This window comes from Barbus barbus (genome assembly GCF_936440315.1).
Source record: "Barbus barbus genome assembly, chromosome: 12".
Lineage (NCBI taxonomy): Eukaryota > Metazoa > Chordata > Actinopteri > Cypriniformes > Cyprinidae > Barbus > Barbus barbus.
Genome location: NC_136740.1, coordinates 21,216,017 through 21,238,802, shown reverse-complemented (window position 1 = coordinate 21,238,802; position 22,786 = coordinate 21,216,017). Strand labels below are relative to the sequence as shown.

The following is a 22,786-nucleotide window of genomic DNA, read 5'->3' as shown; positions in this document are numbered from 1 at the left end:
GGTTCTAAACGTAACTGATAATATTCACAGGGTTAAAACAATGAGCTTGTTGCTTTACATTTTAAATGGTTGGTTAGCATCCACTTGAGCATTTTGCAGCACTCTTTCAGAGTTCCTCTGAAATCCTCCACCTTCCCCAGCTCCACCTGTATAGATCTGCTACGGGTTAATATACATGCTATTTATGCAGCAGCAGTATGTCTTAAATACTCACAGCACTGCATTGCCATATGCATTGGCAGTAGCAAGTTCCTGTACTTGCTTGCAGCAGCAGCAATAATCTATAACAACAGAGTAACCAACAGCAGCAGCAGCGTGGCAGATCTAATCCACCAAGTCCAAATGCATTAACAGTGACTACGTTTACATGGACATCAGTAATCTAATTATTTACCTTATTCTGAATAAGACAATATTATGATTAAGGTGTTTACATGAGTTGATTTTAGAATAATCCTTTCATGTTCCCATTTTACATGTTATAGTACACAATACACATAGATCGATTAATGGCATGCGTCATTACGTCACCACGCGACGCCATCCGACATCCCCTCCAGAATTTCACGTATAAACATATAGTTTGTCTTCGTGATGGTGCCATATACAGTTTTGGGTGTTTCATTTTTCATTTTATGAAAGCTTCCAGTGCAGTTACTTATTTGTACGTGCAAACGGACAACGGCAGTTTTGAAGCTCTTATATTTGCCGTCAAACGGTTGACCACTGCCGTGTGTGTATCCTGTCGCAAAATGTGGTGAAACGTCCTACACCACGGTAACAGTGTGATTAAGGTGTGTACATGTCTGTACTGCACCTCGATAATGCGACTAAAATAGGAATACTCCACGTCTTAATTCTATTTCTGTTTACTTCGATTATGACTTTAGCCAGATTAAGGTGATCAAAAATCTCTGTTTACATGGTAGATTCTTAATCAGAGTATTGTCTTAATCGTATTAAAATCGGAGTATTGATGTCCATGTAAACGTAGTCAGGCATATCCAATACCATGCTAAAATCTTCATAGAGTTGTCATGATAGAAAATCATCAAGATCAGAAAATACTGTAAACTGCCAGAAAAAAATTAAACAAATTTTTTGGAATAAAATTAGGCAAATTATATACATGAACAAACCCTCTGTAAAAATCTTAAGAATATCAATAGAAAATACATCTGGAAAGCTTGGTGTATGAGATTTCTTGCTCAATGTGTGAGAAAAAAATATTTTCAAGAAAATTTTAAAGGTATGTATTGCAAGTGAAATCTAAAGATGCAAAGAGATAAAGTGCTGTAACGAAGGAGGTTTCCTTTCCACTTTCTGAAACAGCATGTTATAAAAAGCCTAAAATCTAAAAATTAACCAGTGCATGAAAAAAAACAATCTTTGCCTAGTGTCTTGCCTTAAAATGTCATCAGTCCATTTGCAATAGAGGCTGACAAGATTTTTCCATTTTTTTTTTTCATTTTAGTCATGAATTTCAGGCAGACCTCAAAAACTGATATGGCAATTATGAAAATCAGTCATTCATCTTTTTAGGTTAAAATAAAGCAGCAATTGAAGAAAAACTTGTTATTCAATATCAATTGTCTTCTTTATCCGCCGCTCAGCTCCACTCCTAATGAGAGTTTGGCCTGTGATTGCCTAGTGATGCTTCCATACAGACTCAATGCTCTTTGTGGTGACAATGGGGCTTCAATTCACCCATGAGACAAACTGACTGGACAAGTCATTCATCGATGCAAATGCCAGCCAAGACGTGGTCATACGCATCTGTTTCCCTCTGTGAGCCCACCACTTGTCCATGATGGACAGCCAGCGGCACGATTCCCTCATGACCTATCCTGCTGGCCTCTCTGGTGGATAGAAGGCGCCGTGCAGACTTGGCTCCAAAGAATACGTGGCCATTTACGATGAAATAAATGTCACAATCGCCACATTCTCAGTCAATTCTAACAGACAAATGTATTATTCAGAACATCAAAACAATGTCTTTCTTCCAGACTACAAAGGACTGGTGCTTCACAATGCCTTTTACATAAGAATAAGAGTGAGCAACAGAGTGACACGAGAAGTGAGAAATTATTGTGAAATTAGAAGTGACCAAAAATTATTTTAGACCTTTGTAAATGTATTGTATTATATGTTTTATATCGTATATATGTATTATATTAAATATAGATGCATACACTCAAACATGTATATAATTGTTTCGCAAAAACTGTATCTTTGGCTATGAGTCATTTTTAGATCAGTGTGGTGAATAACAAATATAAGTGCCATTTTTTATTTCCAGTCATTAGTCTGTGAAAATTTATGCACAGGCATGATTAGGCATAATGATTTTTATAACACAACACTTTGACATCATTTTTTACAAGTTGTGATAGCTTAATAATAGCCTGATTATCCAAACATGCTGCATATACAGTTACAGTATATACATAACCGAATGTTTTCTGTCTCACTCTTTTCATTTAAAATATTATTATTATTATTATTTCATTCTTTTAATTTTAATAATTTAAATTTCCCCTGCAATTTACAGGTTTACAATATCTGTCTTTCTGAGACTGAATTAGAAATTACTATAAAATTGGTATAGAAAGCTATAGGCTACCACAAATTTGTTTAAAAGATCTACCAAACACTGTCCGATCTAATATAGCCTATAGCTATCTAAACTTTATGGCATTTATATTTTGCAAAAAGTCGTTTAGCATATTTTTAAATTCAATAGGCCTATATTTCTGGAGGTGCGAACAGCGAAAACATCCTGGATCTGAACTCTGAACTCTTTCTATAAATAAACTAGGCCTATTGTTTTTATATTTAAGAAAGCCTATTTGGTCTGTACATGTTAAAATCGTGCCTCAACAATCTGTCAGTTCTCGGTCATAACTTTCGTTCTTTAAAGGGTAAAACAGGTTAATTATTGTAATCAGAAAGAGTTCTTTTTGTGCTTTGGAAAGAGTTTCTTTAATTCAATAACGCGTGATGACGTGTAGTAGAACTCCACTTCCCACAATGCATTGTGCAGAGGTGAAGCGGATGTTTATATTCCGCGTGAACAGTGCAGAATGGGCGAGCAATGACAGCAGAAGTGAGAGATGGATCGAGAACACAGAACACACTCAGCACAACACTCCAACACACCATTGCATCGTCTGTAAGTTGCCATTGTTTTTAAGTCCCTCAGGGCAATGTGGCATGACAGCCTGCGTTCTTATATATTACAGGCGATTCATAACCCAGCCTAATGAACTATAGCTCAGCTCGCTAACAGTTCCTCTTTTCTTGTTACATTTTTAATTTTTTGGATCACATAGAAAGCCACATATGGCTAAAATCAATCGATATGGTGGTGATAGAGCTAGCAGCCATCAGCAACAGCTTTCAGTCTAACATTAAAGGGATAGTTCACCCGAAAACACCAGGAAATTCTGTCATTTTCTCCTTTTGTATTTATTTAAAGAAAGTCTGGTTTGAAACAAAATGTGTGTGTGTGTGTGTGTGTGTGTGTGTGTGTGTGTGTGTGTGTGTGTGTGTGTGTTTTAAATATAGGATTTTTGGTGAACTATTTCTTTAACTTGCTGTGTTTGGTAATTTGTAATTGAATGGCTTTCACTTTTCTTTTTCACTATTTTGGCAGTAATCAGCATGATGTCAGTATCTAAAACTACTAGAATATGTTGTGGAAGTAACAAAGTACATTTGGATATAATGAATATTCTTGGCAACATGCGAATTAAACTATAAGAAAATAATTTTTACAAACTCATTTTGTGAAAACAAGTCAAACAACAGAAAATGTACAGAAAACACTTACAAAAGGATGTACAGGAGTTTTTAATATTTTGAATTGGCTTTCATATTTTTAGTTTTTGCTTTAATCTTTAAGTTTTAGTAATTTTGTAAGTTTGTAGTAAGTTTTTTTTAATTTTATTTCAGTTTTAGTTTAATATTTGTATTATAATTTTCAGTTAGTAATGTTTGTGCTTCAGTTTAAACTTAGTTGCCAAGGCAACATTTCTAATTTTCATTTAGTTTAGGTTTAATTATATATATATATATTAAATTCAGTTCCTGTTTTGTTTTAATCAACATAAAAACCGTGTTTTAGTAGTTCTTGTTAAAAATAATAACCTTGCTGTCAATACATTTACCTGTATTTGATTTACTTTGTTTACTTAATTTAATCCAACCTTTTTTTTTAGTATTTAAAACATAGAAGATGTGTATATTGTTCATAAATTCATTCTTGTCTTGTGAGCTTTTATAAATAATATACACAAACGAATTTAACTTGTGTTTCACGAATGAAGCCAAAACATTTCTGATCTTCCTTTATATTTCAGGGTTCTCACAACCTTTTGTGTGATTTTGTTTGTTTGTGTGTGTGTGTTTGTGTGCGTCTCTATAACCCACAGGTCATGCATGCAGCTTGGCCTATAGCCTGTTCTGTGTAGAGCCTATCGCGCCACAGCGCAGGGAAGAGAAAAGGGCTGTGCTTCCTGACTCAAACCCAGTCCTGCTGCTCCATGTTTCCGATGCTAACCCTTCTGAGCATGTTTTACTATATCTGTCTACGGCGGCGTTCCAGGAGCGGGACACGGAGCGAGGCATTGGGTAGCCGGCGGGCAGTGGAGTTGGGCCAGCGTTCGGCGCTGCCTGTCACCGTTGAGGTCGAGCAGTATGGAAAAGAGGTCCTGGACTTCAGTTCTCACTACGGCAGCGAAAACAGCATGTCCTATACCATGTGGAATCTGGCTGGAGTGCCTAATGTCTATCCCAGCTCAGGAGACTTCACCCAGACAGCTGTGTTCCGCACTTACGGAAGCTGGTGGGAGCAGTGCAGCAGCTCCACTCCACGGTTCCGTCGTACACCACCCAGTTTCCACAGCCAGGACTACCTGGAACTGGCCTTCGAGGAGCCTGTCTATCCCACAGCTGTGGAGGTGCTGGAGACCTACCACCCCGGGGCCATTGTCAAGATCCTAGCGTGCTCGCTCAACCCTTTCTCCCAAAACCCTCCAGCTGATGTGAGGTAAAATGTTAGGTGTGAGCGAATGTTCTGGATTTGTAATCTAAAGGTTGTAGGTTCTGATCCCACAAAATGTGATCCATGTTAATGTATTTTATTTTATTTTATTTATTATTTTTTTTTATAAAATTCATTAAGTCACTGACAATAAAATTTTATTCTCTAACTAAGCAATTTATCAACTAAAAAAAAAAGATTTATTTATTTATATATATATATATCACTATTATATTATATATTAATAATATATGTTATTATATTATTATATATTATTATACATATATTTAGTGCTGTGAAACGATTAATTGTGATTAATCGCATCCAAAATAAAAGTTTTTGTCTACATAATATATATGTGTACTGTGTATATTTATTTTGTATATAGACACACACATACAGGATATATTTGGAAAATATTTACTTGTATTTACGTATATATATTTATATTCATTTAAATTATATCATATATAAAAATATTTAATATATAAACTTAAAATATTTTTCTTAAATGTATACATGCGTGTGTGTGTTTAGTATTTATATATACATAATAAATATACACACCACACACACATTATGTAAACAAAAACTTTTAATAAATAATAAGTGTGTGTATTGTGCATTATAAATATACACAATACACACACATATTATGTAAACAAAAACAAAAACTTTTACACACGCACATATTATGTAAACAAAAACCTTTATTTTGGATTCGATCATTTGACAGCACTAATATACATATATGTGTATGTGTGTATTTATATGTGTATATATATATATATATATACAGTACCCTCCAATAATATTGGCACCCTTGGTAAATATGAGCAAAGGCGGCTGTGAAAATAAATCGGCGTTGTTTATCCTTTTTATCTTTCATTCAAAAAATTCACAAAATTCCAACCTATCATTGAAGTAAAACAATTGAAAGTGGGGGGAAAATCTCTTTGTGAAATAAATGCTTTCTCTAGTTCATGTTGGCCACAATGATTGGGACCCAATTATTGCAACATCCTTTTCCCAGGGTAACAGCTCTGAGTTTTCTCCTATAATGCCTGACGAGTTTGGAGAACACCTGATAAGAGATCAGAGACCATTTTCTTCATACAGAATCCCTCCAGATCCTTCAGATTCACAGCTCCATGTTAGTAGTACTTCTCTTCAGTTCACCCCACTCATTTTCTACAGGGTTTAGGTCAGAGGACAGGGACAGCCATGGTAAAAGATTAACCCTCTGGTTGTGTTCGGACTCCGGTCACGCCTTTTGTGTTACCGGTCAAAAATGACCGGACTCCAAACAATTGCTTATAAATCTGTCATTATGCTATATTATCACCAAATATTGCATTCAATCTTTTTGTCAACTTGTTTTCTTTCATTTAGGACTGGTTTTGTGTTTCTATTTGCTTCTGATTAATCGTAGGCCTCATTTATCTGAAAGTAGGTACCTCATTTTTTGAGTGAAAAAAATATTTTTTTATGAATAATTTTCACAATATGAGAGAAAAAATAACGAAAATTTGCACTGTTTCTCACACTAGTGTGCTTTAATGTTTAATCAAGAAGTTTGCTTTTAAATGCTTTTATTTTGTACAAAATTGCAAAAAGTCACACTCGTGGTGTTCCCGGTCAAAAATGACCGGACTCCAAACAACTGCTTATAAATCTGTCATTATGCTATATTATCACCAAATATTGGATTCAATCTTTTTGTCAACTTGTTTTCTTTAATTTAGGACTGGTTTTGTGTTTCTATTTGCTTCTGATTAATCGTAGGCCTCATTTATCTGAAAGTAGGTACCTCATTTTTTGAGTGAAAAAAATATTTTTTTATGAATAATTTTCACAATATGAGAGAAAAAATAACGAAAATTTGCACTGTTTCTCACACTAGTGTGCTTTAATGTTTAATCAAGAAGTTTGCTTTTAAATGCTTTTATTTTGTACAAAATTGCAAAAAGTCACACTCGTGGTGTTCCCGGTCAAAAATGACCGGACTCCAAACAACTGCTTATAAATCTGTCATTATGCTATATTATCACCAAATATTGGATTCAATCTTTTTGTCAACTTGTTTTCTTTCATTTAGGACTGGTTTTGTGTTTCTATTTGCATCTGATTAATCGTAGGCCTCATTTATCTGAAAGTAGGTACCTCATTTTTTGAGTGAAAAAATAATTTTTTATGAATAATTTTCACAATATGAGAGAAAAAATTATGAAAATTTGCACTGTTTCTCACACTAGTGTACTTTAATGTTTAATCAAGAAGTTTGCTTTTAAATGCTTTTATTTTGTACAAAATTGCACAAAGTAACACTTGTCAAAAATGGCCGGCCATTGAAAGTGAATGGGGAAGAATGAAAGAAACAACTAGTGTTCAGGAGCATGTTGTGCTTGCAAACATAAATGCCTTGGACCAGTGCGTGCATGTATACTCATGCTATCACACACACACACACACACACACACACACACACACACACACACACACACATCTATGCATACAAACTATTGTATTACACTTATTTCATCCTACCCTGAACTGTATGCAATATGCTTTTATGAATCTCATATTATAACTCTCTCTCTCTCACACACACACACACACACAATGCACACAAATGCTCAAACTGCCTTGTCTTTGGCCTGCATTGACTTTTTTTCCATCCCTCGACCAGAACGTTACATCAACTTCAGCTGGGTCCTCAAAATCAGAAGATTGCTTCTTTTCAGTTGTTGCAAGGTTTTCAGCTTGTCCAGTGATATTTTTATCTTCCAATATATCTTGCAATGCATCGTCACTGTAAAATTCTTCTTCAGTTGTCTCTTCCTCGTGTAAATGACAAGCAAGGCACTGTGAGGCATTTGTATGCTCTAGCATTTAATTGTAAACTTTCGTTTACTCTGAGAGAACATGAAAGCCTCTAAACATATTGTCATAATGTTTTGTCTAGTACGGAACCGCTTAGAGCTCATGGTGGTGGAAAGATTTCGGGGTGGGTGAAAAAAAATCGGGGTGGGAGGAAAAAAATATTTTTCAAATCTTTTGCGTTCCCTCACAAAACTGCAAGAGAACGCAAAGTTTTGCGAGAGAAAGCAAACATCTTTGCGAGAGAACGCAAACATCTTTGCTAGAGAACACAAAGTTTTGCGAGAGAACGCAAACATCTTTGCGAGAGAACGCAAACATCTTTGCGAGAGAACACAAAGTTTTGCGAGAGAACGCAAACATCTTTGCGAGAGAACACAAAGTTTTGCGAGAGAACGCAAACATCTTTGAGAGAGAACGCAAACATCTTTGAGAGAGAACGCAAACATCTTTGAGAGAGAACGCAAACATCTTTGAGAGAGAACGCAAACATCTTTGCGAGAGAACACAAAGTTTTGCGAGAGAACGCAAACATCTTTGAGAGAGAACGCAAACATCTTTGCGAGAGAACACAAAGTTTTGCGAGAGAACGCAAACATCTTTGCGAGAGAACACAAAGTTTTGCGAGAGAACGCAAACATCTTTGAGAGAGAACGCAAACATCTTTGAGAGAGAACGCAAACATCTTTGCGAGAGAACGCAAACATCTTTGCGAGAGAACACAAAGTTTTGCGCGAGAACGCAAACATCTTTGCGAGAGAACGCAAAGTTTTGCGAGAGAACGCAAACATCTTTGCGAGAGAACGCAAACATCTTTGCGAGAGAACGCAATGTTTTGCGAGGGAACGCAAACATCTTTGCGAGAGAACGCAAAAGATTTGAAAAATATTTTTTCCTCCCACCCCGAATTTTTTTCACCCACCCCGAAATCTTTCCACCACCATGAGCTCTAAGGGGCTCCGTAGTCTAGAATATGTGGTGAAAGAAAAGATTATTTTTGAGGTCAATGCAGGCTAAAGACAAGGCAGTCTGAGCGTGTGTGTGTGTGTGTGTGTGAGAGAGAGAGAGAGAGAGAGAGATCCTTTTTTATTCATAAAAGGATATTGCATGCAGTTCAGGGTAGGATGAAATAGGTGTAATAAAATAGTTTGTATGCATGGATGGATGGTGTGTGTGTGTGTGTGTGCGCGTGCGTGTGTGCGCATGTGTGTGTGTGATAGCTTGAGTATAAATGCATCCACACATGCAAAGGTCCAAGGTCTTTGTTTGCAAGCACAACATGCTCCTGAACACTAGTTGTTTCTTTCATTCTTCCCCATTCACTTTCAATGGCCGGCCATTTTTGACAAGTGTTACTTTGTGCAATTTTGTACAAAATAAAAGCATTTAAAAGCAAACTTCTTGATTAAACATTAAAGTACACTAGTGTGAGAAACAGTGCATATTTTCATAATTTTTTCTCTCATATTGTGAAAATTATTCATAAAAAATGCTTTTTTCACTCAAAAAATTAGGTGCCTACTTTCAGATAAATGAGGCCTACGATTAATCAGAAGCAAATAGAAACACAAAACCAGTCCTAAATGAAAGAAAACAAGTTGACAAAAAGATTGAATCCAATATTTAGTGATAATATAGCATATTGACAGATTTATAAGCAGTTGTTTGGAGTCCGGTCATTTTTGACCGGGAACACCACGAGTGTGACTTTTTGCAATTTTGTACAAAATAAAAGCATTTAAAAGCAAACTTCCTGATTAAACATTAAAGTACACTAGTGTGAGAAACAGTGCAAATTTTTATAATTTTTTGTTTAATATTGTGAAAATTATTCATAAAAAATAATTTTTTCACTCAAAAAATTAGGTGCCTACTATCAGATAAATGAGGCTTACGATTAATCAGAAGCAAATAGAAACACAAAACCAGTCCTAAATGAAAGAAAACAAGTTGACAAAAAGAATGAATCCAATATTTAGTGATAATATAGCATAATGACAGATTTATAAGCAGTTGTTCGGAGTCCGGTCATTTTTGACCGGGAACACAACGAGTGTGACTAGGTGAAATAAAACCCACAAAAAATTACGAAAATTCTAAAAAAAATTATGAGAAATACTTGTACCCTATGTGCGCAAAGTCAGTAAGTTTGAGTCCAATGCGATAACGTTAACTAGTATTTTCAGGAAAAAGAAAAAAAAATTCTTGTCAATTTGACCCGAACACAACCAGAGGGTTAATTTTGTGCTTAGTGACCCATTTTTGTGATTTTTGTTTTATCTGTTGGTATTTGATTGAATCCATGATGCCATGCATCTGAACAAGATGGTCAGGACCTCTGGCAGAAAAAACAGCATTCAAGATCCAGCAGTATATTTAACCGTGGACATGGGGTACTTTTTTTATCCCTGTTTGTTCTAAACTCATCTGGTGGGTTTGCTGCTAAAAAGCTCTTTTTTCAGTTTCATCTGACAATAGAAGCCAGTGCCATTTGAAGTTCCAGTCGTGTCTGATAACTGAATATGCTGGAGTTTGTTTTTGGATGAGTGAGGAGAATTTTCCTTGAAACCCTCTCGAACAACATGTGGTGAAGAGGGGATGTTTGAGATTTTTTTTTGGTTTCTGACCCCAAGACTCAACTAATCTCTACAAATCTCCAGCTGTGATCCTTGGAGAGTCTTTGGCCACTCAAACTCTCCTCCTCACCGTGCATTAGGAGGACGATATAGAAAACCTCCTCTTCCAGGCAGATTTTTAACATCTTTGGTTGATTGGAACCTCTTAATTATTACCCTGATGGTGGAAATGGGGATTTTCAATGCTTTAACTCTTTTCTTACAGCCACTTTCTATTTTGTGATGCTCAACAATCTTGTTCTGCACATCAGAAATATATTCTTAGGTTTTACTCCTTGTGATGGATGATTAAGGGAAGTTGGCCTTTGTGTTCCTCTTTTATAATCCTGTGGAACAGGAAGATATTGTACTCATAAGAATTTCTAGGGGTGCCAATAATTGTGGCCAACAATCATTGGAGAAAAACATTTATTTCATCATTAGATTTTCTCCCCACTTTCAATTGTTTTACTTCAATCATAAGTTAGAATTTTGTGAATTTTAGTGAAAGATCAAAAGGATAAACAATGCAGATTTATTTTCACAGCTGCCTTTGCTCATATTCATCAAGGGTGCCAATATTGGAGGGCACTGTATATTCATAGTCATGGCCAGCTACATACATTTTCATCATATTTTTGATTATCATGAACTGCTCCAAACTGTGACCAAATGTCTGATTTCAAGATGTATTGCAATATTTAGGAAAGAATCGTAATTGAATAACAATATCACAGATTCTTCAGAGTTGGATGACATTGTTAGTGTTTTGAGTATTGTCATGTAAATGTTTTGCAGGTGGGAGGTTCTGTGGGCCGGCAAGCCCAACAAAGCTCTGACCCCTCAAGCTCACCAGTTCTCCCCCAGCATCAAGCAGATCAATTTTGCCACCAACCTGCTGCGTCTGGAAGTGAACAGCTCTCTTATGGAATACTACACAGAGCTGGATGCTGTGATCCTGCGAGGCGTTCGGGAAAGACCCATTCTGGCCCGCTATAAGATCCCTGTCATCGACATCAATGATCTGAGTGACAGTGAAGAGGAGATCAGTGATGCAGGAGGCCTCTGCTGCAGGTCGGGTGGAGAAAACAGGCACAACCTGGGGAACGGCTACTTTGATAGGCTCCCTTATGAGGTTAGCGTTGGAAACTCTCACTGTAATTGCTAATGATGCCTGTGAGTTTTGGAATGTTTAGGAACATCTAGTTTGTGCCATCAGCGTGTTTAATAAATACTACTTATGCCAAGTAACAATGATTTTGTTTTCAAGAACTGTGGATAACAACACATGTTGGACCACAGAGTGTTGAAATCTTCTAAGTACCAGACACATATTTAAAAGAAATAGTTGAGATGTGGTCTAATTCCTCAAGCCCTGACTTGTGTGGTTGCAATAGGTCATTTTCAGATAATTAGAGACCATTTTATTGTAATTTAAAAATACCTTTCCCATTCGTAATCCCTTATTACCTCCACACAGTTCAGATCTCCTGTCCAAACCACTGCCAACATCACAGTCTCTTTACAGCAAAACGAAACATAATCTGGCCATTATCTGCAAACTGATATCCAGCATTACACTCATACTATTGTTCACTTTTCCAACAGTGCACGTAGCAAAAACATAATCCGTTCCTCCACAAAACGTCTTGAGAGTAATCTTAGTATCTCTGTTTTTGCAAGAAACTATTTTGATGCACAAGAAGAACATTTAGCATGCTGTGTTTTGGTCTGAAAGTCACTGTTTGTTTGTGTCACTGTAGCTAATCCAGCTGATCGTGAGTCACCTGCCGGTTCCAGACCTGTGCCGATTGGCTCAGAGCTGCAAGCTTTTTCACAAACACTGCTGTGACCCGCTGCAGTACATTCAGCTCAGCCTGCAGCCGTACTGGGCCCGGCTCACAGACGCCTCTCTGAGCCACCTGCAGAGCCGCTGCACCCTCCTGCAGAGACTAAACATGTCCTGGATGGGCAACCGTGGAGCCGTGACGGCCGCTGGGTTCTGCAGGTAATGGCAAGAGTCTCTGATCCAGATATTTAAAATACTTGATCTACTAAATGTATGGTAATAGTCGCTCCATCTCTGTCTTTTTTCTTTAAGCTTAATGAAGGCCTGTGGGGTGAGTCTGGTGTGTTTGGAGCTGTCGTGCTGTCATTTCCTGACTGAAGCGTGTTTAGAAGTGATCGCCCAGACGTGTCCGTGCCTCCAGGAGCTCAATTTGGCTTCCTGTGACCGTCTGCAACCTCAGGCCTTCAATCACATCGCCAAACTCACTAACCTACGCAGGCTCGTGCTGTACCGCACCAAAGTTGAGGTGAGAGCAAGACTGAGAAAATGCCTGATTTTCTCGGGTAAAACCATCTGGGATGCACTTAATTAAATAAATTTTATGTATTTTTAATTTTTAATTTGATTTGTATTTGCAAATTTACATTTTTAAAGACATTTTTACAGTTTCACAGTAAATAGCAGAATCTGTGATGCAAACTTATTCAAATGTGAGACTAAAGCCTGGAAAACACTATGCGAATTTTGCCCCGATTTTACAGTCTGAACAAGTTGAGGCTAGTTGAGGAAAGTCAGAGCCAGTCTGCAGATTACAGCTGACAGATTCCACAGAAAATCGTGTAGTGTATGATGGTCACAGACTCCGATTTTTTAGCTTCAGACTTTGATTCTATCCAGTCGGAGGATATAAAACATGTTTGATATTTTCAGCTGATTTTAGAACACATGTTTTAATTTGTCATGCGTCTCCTAGCAACAGGGTGCACGTTTCAGCGTGAGTTCGTTGTGATCGGAACAACTTTAAAATCTGGTAGTGTATGATCTTCAGTCGAGTAGTGTATGATGCCCAGTTTTCCTTTGTCACTATTTACAAAGTCGGTAAGTGTATGATGCCTAGTGTTTTAAAAATCTGTTCAGATTTTAAAAGTCGTGTAGTGTATTCCAGCCTTAATTCAAATTCTGCTGTAAAGCAGTATATAAATCAGTTCAAATCCGTTCAGTGTTCATTTATTTCAGTTTAGTAAGTGTATAAAGTTTATCAATTATGAAACAAGTTCAATTCAGCAAAATACCTTAGTCAGGTTTGATGGCATATTGAATTTAGCACATATGAAAATTAGGCCGTGAGGAGTAGATTTAACAGTTTTTCGCATACACTCTATAAAGTTCCTAGATCATTTCATTTTCACAACTCACAACTAGTTGTCAAACAATCGAACAGTCCATTGAACACACTGTACATGTTTGCCTCACAGCCTCGTTTTCATTCCCATCAAAAATTAAATATGATACTACTACCCTGACATATATCAATAAGCAGCTTGACAGAAAGCAGTAATAGAAAGGCAAGTCAGCAAATCATCTTGGCTGACTAGATTTTAGCTAGTAAAATTTGCTAACAATACTGTTAATCTTTTGCCACACTGTTTAAAAACCTTTTTTAATTTACATTAAAGGGATAGTTCACCCAAAAATGAAAATTCTGTCATAAGACCTTCGTTCATCTTTAGAACACAAGATATTTTTGACGAAATCCGAGAGCTTTCTGACCCTGCATTGACAGCAATGCAACTGACACGTTCAAGGCCCAGAAAGGTAGTAAGGACATCATTAAAATAGTCCATGTGACATCAGTGGTTCAACCGTAATTTTGTGAAGCTACTAGAATACTTTTTGTCCACAAAGAAAACACAAATAATGATTTTATTCAACAATTTCTTCTCTTTGGTATCAGTCTTTGATGCACATTCATGACAGTACTAGGACATGTGCATGCGGTGCTGCTGACGCAGGAGCTGCCATTCTGACATAGAACCTGGATATGTTGCGCCTTGATTGCAAAGAGAGGAATGCACACATGCATTGTGGTACTGTCGTAAACGTGCATCGAATTCAGACATGGAAGACAATAAATTATTGAATAAAGTCATTATTTTAGTTTTCTTTGCGGATAAAAAAATTCTTGTAGCTTAATAAAATTACAGTTGAACCACTGATGTCATATGGACTATTTTAACTGTATTCTTACTACCTTTCTGGGCCTTGAATGTGTCAGTTCCGTTGCTGTCTATGCAGGTTCAGAAAGCTCTCAGATTTCATTAAAAAGATCTTAATTTGTGTTCCGAAGATGAACATAAGGTCATATGGGTCTGGAACACCATGAGGGTAAGTTTAATAGTCTTGTTAGCAAATTTTACTAGCTAGTCAGCCAAGATGATTTGCTTTTTATCAATTGTGGGAGGGGCCATTTTCAGGAACAGCCAATCACAGCCATTTATTTTCCTGAAGCAGAACAACACACAAGAAAACGGAAACTCTTCTCAGTTCCATACAGATTAGATGAGCATTGTTTTTGTACCTCATTGTATACTTCATTACTTGTGCAATATTTGGATTGTGTCATATTCACTGTATATCCTGCATCACATCTTTATGACTGTATCCATGATTAAAGCAAAACATTTAGGTGGTAATAATGAAGATTTTTAACATCAAAGCTGAAACTGCTAATTACTGATCCATGAAATTTTGCGTTCCCCAAAAATTTATCGTGCATCACCTTTGTTTATTGTTTATACTACATCGTTAAAAAAGCAAGTTATCTTGGGAGTTGAAGAAGAAAACATGCTTATGCCAGCCTATTTTAAGCTGTTATAGTTACCTGTCCTTCTAATTATATAACATCAGGCCGTGTATATCTGGCATACTGGCATTACCACCTGTTCTACATGCTGGTACAGGCCCAAGCTGGCCACTTATCTTGGGTCGTCCTGTCCCTCCGTGTGTGGTTAACTGTGAATCAGCATTTGTAGTCGTATTGGTGCCTCTTCCAACAGGTATAATGTTTCTGTAGCTTTTCTGTAGGGATGGTGACTGCGCGTAAACATACACACGAACACACAGGCAGCAGACTCTGTAGCAAACCCACCTCTCTGTCATCATCACTGTAAATTAAATGTCTTCTAGGGAACCTAACGGTGTGAATAACAATGGAAATATACACAAAACAAACTCAAAGAGAACTGTCAATCTTCAAATGGTTGTTTCATTTCACGTGACTATTTTTAAAACCAACACCGTAATGAAAACAATGGCTGTATTCTCTTAGCGGTGCTCTCGTTACACTTCAGCTTTTAAATCAAAACAAACCCATTTTTTTCTGAGAAACATCATATCACTCTATATCCAATGTGAGCGTCAGCCATGTGTTCCAGGCTGTGAGGTCGTATAATAGTTTTATTTTGACATCTATTTAGAAGAATATTGAATAGCGGAGTTAAATATGTTGTCATCTTTGATTTGTGATATCAAATGTGCGTTTGTTCTTCTCATTTTGACTCCACTGGCATCTGAATAGAATGTTATGTTATTCTCTCATTAGTGTTATGTGTTAATCGTCACTGTTTTCTCCATTTTATTTCTTTTCACATGCAGCAATCAGCCATATTGAGCATCCTCACATTCTGCCCAGAGCTCAAGCACCTTAACCTGGGAAGCTGTTACATGGTGAGTCCACTGGTCAATTGAACTGATATGTAGTTGGTTTGTGGTTAAATCCCAGTTCGCAAATTACAATGGTATTTATTAAAAACAATGGTCAACATGAAAAAGGCTTTTGAAAGTAATGTTTTAGCATTATGAGGATAAAGTCTTTTTTAATGAAAGATGTGTGTAATGTTTAATATAGTTAAATGTGCAAGGCTTCCAGCGTTAGTTAGTTCTAGTTATTTTAGCTGTACAATAACAGTCTGTTATGCTGCTTTATATTGTGAAATTGTATTTATCATATTCATCAAATTGGTAAATTTTTTTGGCATTCTAGATTTTTACCTGTAACGGCTAATGAATTGTAAGTCTTACAGAAAAATAGCTTACATCCGCTTTAAAAAATTAAGGTGTATATTATGAATTTATTCTCAGAATGTTATGACTTTAACCTTATAATTTGACTTTGCTCTTGTCATTTGACTGAATTTTCTAAATATTATTGGTAACACTTTAGTATAGGGACCAATTCCCACTATTAACTATAGTTGTTTATTAGCATGCCTCTTATTAACATATTGGCTATTTATTAGTACGTATAAAGCACACATTCTGCATGACCATATTCTATATCCCGAATACTACCCAATACCTAAACTCAACAATTACCTTACTAACTTTTAAAAGCAGCAAATTAGGAGTTTGAGACGAAAGTCATTGTTTTTCCTAATCTTTCAAATGTTTGTTTCATTTTAATATGGCACTAAAATGCTGTTGTCACATACTAAATATTATACACTAAACCTAATTTTGCATACTGTATCTCAAATAATAATAATAACAATATATTGAAAATAGTATATTAAAAGGGACTCGAATGGTATACTAATTTTATTTTAAAGTAGGCATCCGTGCATGTTTATTGGGATATTATTGCCCATGACCCCTGATACACAAGATTTGTTGCATCAGAGCGCAATTTTATGATGTTATACACTCAGAAAAATAAAGGTTCCAAAAGAGGGTTTTCGCAACATGCCTAGAAGAACCATTTTGGGTTCCCTAAAGAACCTTTCAGAAAAATTTCTTTAAAGTACCATTTTTTTGTTTTAGTGTAAAGAACATTTTTTAAAAATCTTAATTTTCTTTTTTTTAATTTTCTATTCCACGTGGCCTAATTAATTAGAATTTGCCCTACTTTTTATATTTGGTATGAGCAAATACTGCAAATCAGTATGTTGCTTTTCAGCTATAGGAACATTGCCTGGTCTGGTTGTTTGTCTTCATACGCTCATAGAATAGCTTAGAGACAGACAGTTATCAATGAGTCCTTCACTGTAGCTACATGGTGATTTGATCACAGATTGAGGACTATGATGTGGTGGCGAGCATGCTGAGCGCACGCTGCCGCTCTCTACGCTCCCTCGACCTGTGGCGCTGCAGGAACCTTAGCGAGCGCGGTCTGGCAGAGCTGGTTTCGGGCTGCAGGCTCCTGGAGGAGCTGGACCTGGGTTGGTGCTCCACGCTTCAGAGCAGCTCCGGCTGCTTCCAGCACTTGGCCCGCAGTTTGCCCCGCCTACGCAAGCTCTTCCTCACCGCCAACCGCACCGTGTGTGACTCTGACCTGGAGGAGCTGGCCGCTAACTGCAACGCTCTGGAGCACCTTGATATACTGGGTGAGATGAGTGTTTTTTATTTAAAATGCACTAAGATTTAAGGATTCAAACCTGCATTTCTTTCTTCTGTGAAAGATTTTTTTGGGAAAAAATATTTCAGTGGTTTTGCCTGCAGAATGAAAGTTAGAAACAAAACAAAAAATCTTGAATATACATGATCGTTTAAAAGTTTGGGGTCGATTTTTTTTTTTTTTTTTTTATGATTTTAATTATCTTATGCTCACCAAGACTGTATTTATTTGATCAAAAATACAGTAAAAACAGAATAATTGTTAAATATTACAATTTTAAATTGTTTTCTATTTTAATATATTTTCAAATGTAATTCATTCCTGTGATGACAGCTGAATTTTCAGCATCATTACTCCAGTCTTCAGTGTCACATGGTCCTTCAGAAATCATTCTAATATGCTGATTTGGTGCTCAAGAAACATTTCTTATTTTTATAAATGTTGAAAATAGTTGCGCTGCTTAATGTTTTTGTGGCATTGTGATTTTTCTGGATTTTTTATGAATAGAAAGTTCAAAAGAACAGCATTTGTTTGAAATAAACATATTTGTAACATTAAACTGTCGCTTTGGATCAATTTAATGTATCTTTGCAGAAAAAGTAATACTTTCTTTTAAAAACAATCTAATAAATGATGACAGAATGTTCGTTGTTAGGTTAACTATCCCTATAACTGTTTTCATTGTTGTTTTTCAGGCACACGGATGGTGAGCTCTGCCTCTCTGCGGAAGTTACTGCAGTGTTGTCCTCAGCTAAAGCTGTTGGACGTGTCCTTCTGCTCGCAGGTCGACTCTCGCTTCGTCCAGGAGCTCAGTGGCCTTTTCCCGAACGTGTCCATCAAGAAGAGTTTCACTCAGTAAAACTCGTTGGGTCCTAAGCAGGAGCAGTTTTACAGGAAGGTCTTTAAGACCCTGGGGAGAAGAGTGGTGCATGGTGCTGTGAACTTGCTGCCTTGAACTGCACAGAGCTGTGAACTGCCGGTTCGAAGATGTTATAGATGTTTCACTCGCTGGTCTCACTAGGTATTGAATCTCACACATTTCACCAGACCTCAGTTTTTGATCTGAATCTCAGGGTTTTATTTTTGTCTTCAGAGAGAGACGTTTGTTGTATGTTCTACTACAGCTGAATGGTTTTGTTTTAAACATATTCAAGTGTTTCAGCACCAATGTTTTATTTGCTTTGTTAAATGTTGTCCAGTAGATGTTAAATATTGTGAAATAGTGTACTAGGATTATTTATTGATTGATTATAAATTCGGGGACACATTGACTTGAATTGTGGGCACAGAAATATTTTGTGGCAATACCTTGTTTGTGTGAAACTTTGCCCATATCTCCTGTCAATCCTGTTATGCACATGTATGTACACAATAGGGCAAATACCAAAATATAAGCTTTTTTCCTCTATTGTAAAACTTGACGTTTCCTTTTACACAGGTGCATGCTAACCGGTAGATGACATATCCTTGTGCCTTAGTTTTAAAGAGAGAAGTGCTTTCTTTGTTTGCTGGTCGTCTATATTGTGCTATGCTAAATTGTGATTTGCCAAAATCACCCTAAACCAAAGGGTTTTTCTTTTTTCTTAATACACTTTAATTTTGAAAAAAAAAAAAAAAAACATATGGCAATGTACTGTATTTTCTTTAAATGTGTACAATTATTCAAGTCAAATACAGGATTAAGGATAAATAGTTTAGTGCTTTTAGTAAAAGTTTAAGTGCCATGTTTAAAAAAACATGATTAAAAAATCATTTTGACTTGTGCTTTACTAGCAGTATAATAAGCACACCCTGTAAACAAACTACAGTTCATTCGAAGCAACCTAACACTAAATGGATTGTATTTATGTTAAATTGTACAGTAGCTACAGTGAATTTCTTGTCATTTTGGATATTGTATTAAATTTGTTTTGTTTGGAAGCAGGAGGCTTTTAGCGTCATGTCAGATCTGAGAGTTACAGTCGAGGTCTTGGTTCAATAAAGTGAGGCTTAATATTTTGTGGGTTCGTCTTTTTTGTGATTGGAAAATTATAAACGAATTTATCAAATCACACAGATTATGTTTGGCCTGTGGTTGGTCTGTATTCTCTCCACCCATAAGATTCAATAATTTGGTCAAGCTGAAAGTCAAAACCTTCCCTGGTCTTAGTCCCTCCGAGTTTAACAGCGTATTAATATAGCATCTGGTAGTGACAGTCTCATTGGACTAACAGTAATATAATGAATAGTTTATGTCTACTTTAATGATGGACTGAGGAGCTCTAATGTGCCCTGAGGACCTGGAGGGATGCAGTTATTTAGATGAAACGATTTCTTGATTTCCATACAACTATTGCTAGTCAGTACACGCAGAAAACTGTCATTACATCCCTGTAAATAGATCAACAGTACAAAGCGAAATAACACTGTCTGCCTCTGCTTATGAACCCTGTAATGTAGAAGTGGCACTGCACTCCTGCTACAATGGTTTCAGCATCAATATGCATTTGACCTTTTCTCTGTTTCATATAACTTTTGGAACAGAATCTAGTTTTCAGGAGTCTTATTAACACCTCACATACGTTTCCTGACATAAACAAAAGCAAGCCTAAAAATGTAACGCATAATTTTGATTTAACCTTGCCTATATTGTTTTCAAAACATGAACACCATAAAAATAATTAATTTGCTAATGCAAAAAGTTTACCCATCATAAATTTTGATGCACTTTTCTAAGCCTAATCAAATTTTAAATGGTTTTTGTTAAAAATGCAACACTACAGAAGCTCTACAGGTCTATATTCATATTAATTTATAATTGTTAGTTCTTTATGTAATTATATAAACAAGATAATTAAAATTCAATACATACAGTTATTAAGTAATTTGGAGTACACATTCTTTAGAAACAAGAGCTCCCATGCACAAGCTGCTTAATATAACTTTATATATATATATATATCTCGTGTCTCAACAAAACAGTTCAGAAAGACAATAAAAAGTTATAATTATCAAACGCTTTTCGTATTTACAGCTAAAGTATTTTTCTGTGGGGAAACCAGGAGCAACTGTGATTCATTATGATCCATGGTGGGTGTAACATAAACTGTGCAAATGAACATGGCAGCATATTTAAGAAGAAAACCCCGGAATGCTGAGCTACAAATCGCCATGTGCTGCTGTTGTTACGTTTAATCAATGTTGCTTTGGGTGTCCTAGAATAAATCCTCCCTAGATGGCACTAGAGGATAAGGATGATCGTTTTACACAATCACGGTATTATTAATACAGTCATTTCTTGTCTTAACGTCTTGTTTTCCAAAATATGGGAGAAAATTGCATACTCAAACTTTTTAAACTACTCTAGTTGTAATTTATCTCTGAATGGTTAAAGCACTGGGATTTGCACGATTGACTATTGCCTATTTCAAACCTTCCAAACAAGCACCACGAAAAACATAAGAGCAACTCCAAAAATTAAATTCAGCTCACTATTAGTAATCATGACGAAATTATGAAAGCTATTACGAAGACAATGTAATGTCTCACATTATTAGTCAAATATATTTTATGGTTTATTGCTGTCAAAATTATATTAAAATTTAAATTATTTCAAACTGATTGATTGCAAACAAGAATAGCAAAAAAACACGTTAAATAAATTAATGCCATAAAAGAAGGCCTATATTGAGGCCCACGTTTTGATGTCACAAACTAAGCGACACCCTAAATAATAGTGCTTCATCTATAACTGGTTCTTTACGGAATTTAAATCGAACTAGATTTTCTAAAAACTGGCCGTGCATTTTTTATACTGCCTTTACCACAAAAACCAGCGCGCTGTTTTAAACGCAAAAACACAGGAAAGCTTCAGCAACATATCTCAGTGACAGTGCTCAGGGTAGCCTATAGCTATATCCTGTTTTTATTCTTTATTTTTCTATATCAGGGAAAATAAACAATACTTATCGGTTTGCATATGTTGTGGCTTACAAATTTCACGCTCAGTTTCTTTTGAGATTGCGCTGACATATCAAACCATTTGAACGTGTAGAGGAGTTTTGTTCATTCTGTTTCACATTTAAAAACTTTACCGAGACGTCAATAAATATAAGCTTCATCCGCATATTATATATAGCCTATATATATATATATATTTTTTTTTTACACCCGACGACATAAAATGTCAGGTTTGATTTTTCGATTTAGAAAAAAAACCATCATATAGGCTACTACAAAAATCCGATTTCTATCACAACCTCTGCGCATTTTATTATACCCACAAAATCATCCAGTTCAACGTTTGATGGAGTCTTTCTGACAGAGTAAATAAAACAACAAATAAATAGCTCCACAGTATTTGTAGAATTGCATGACAGTTTGATCAATTAATCTATGTAAATGTTTCTTTTGAAAAAAAAAGTAGAACGATAATAACAGACTGTGGAATAGATTTACACCAAAATATGAATTAAAATAGAAGCAAAATAATACAATAAGAAAATAATAATAATAATAATAATTTCTGATTGTTGTATTGTATTTACACATAGTGACGTATAGCAAGCCCCTGGAAGAAATCTTCCCATTTTTCCAATCTTCCAGTGTTTACATTTTCAGTAAATCATCACTGCATTGTGTCCCTATAAATGCGAACCGTAAACAACACAATGAAGAACTATAAAGCACACACAAAAAAAAAACAGTTCAATCCAAAGTCCAAGTATCCTTTTAGCTCGGATGCTGAGTAAACGTGGAGAATGTTTAATAATAATATAATAGTGCCCGTGTTATAAATTGATATGCTTGATAAATGAAGGAAATATAAAATACACAAAAACGCTTTGTCATATGAAACAATGAAGAATCGTTTGACTTCAATTGAAAATATTGCAGGTCACATAGCTTGCTTTTCCCATTCTCCACGATACTGTGTAAATAATCTATATTTCAAAAGAATTAAAAAAGACATTCAAATGTTTGAGATATATAATATTGAATTCGTTGGGTAGAAAATAGTGCTAACATTGTTGGAGACTGAACATTGTTTACTATACATAAACATATAGTAAAGTCAGCTCATAATT

At 35.9% G+C, this 22,786-nt stretch overlaps 1 protein-coding gene across 2 annotated transcripts; it reads left to right on the top strand.

Annotated features, from left to right (window-relative positions):
- The first annotated feature begins 3,075 nt into the window (after window positions 1-3,075).
- Window positions 3,076-19,719, top strand: LOC306877799 (F-box/LRR-repeat protein 4-like). Of its 2 annotated transcripts, none has more exons than XM_079429773.1 (8): window positions 3,076-3,172; window positions 4,434-5,050; window positions 11,338-11,674; window positions 12,303-12,547; window positions 12,641-12,854; window positions 15,983-16,054; window positions 17,397-17,709; window positions 18,416-19,719. In XM_079429773.1, the coding sequence occupies exons 2-8, from the start codon at window positions 4,545-4,547 to the stop codon at window positions 18,577-18,579; spliced, it is 1,851 nt and encodes a 616-aa protein (XP_079285899.1). In that variant the 5' UTR covers window positions 3,076-3,172; window positions 4,434-4,544; the 3' UTR covers window positions 18,580-19,719. The 2 variants fall into 2 exon arrangements, with proteins under 2 accessions (XP_079285899.1, XP_079285900.1); XM_079429774.1 differs by having other exon boundaries at window positions 4,362-5,050.
- Window positions 19,720-22,786: the final 3,067 nt, after the last annotated feature.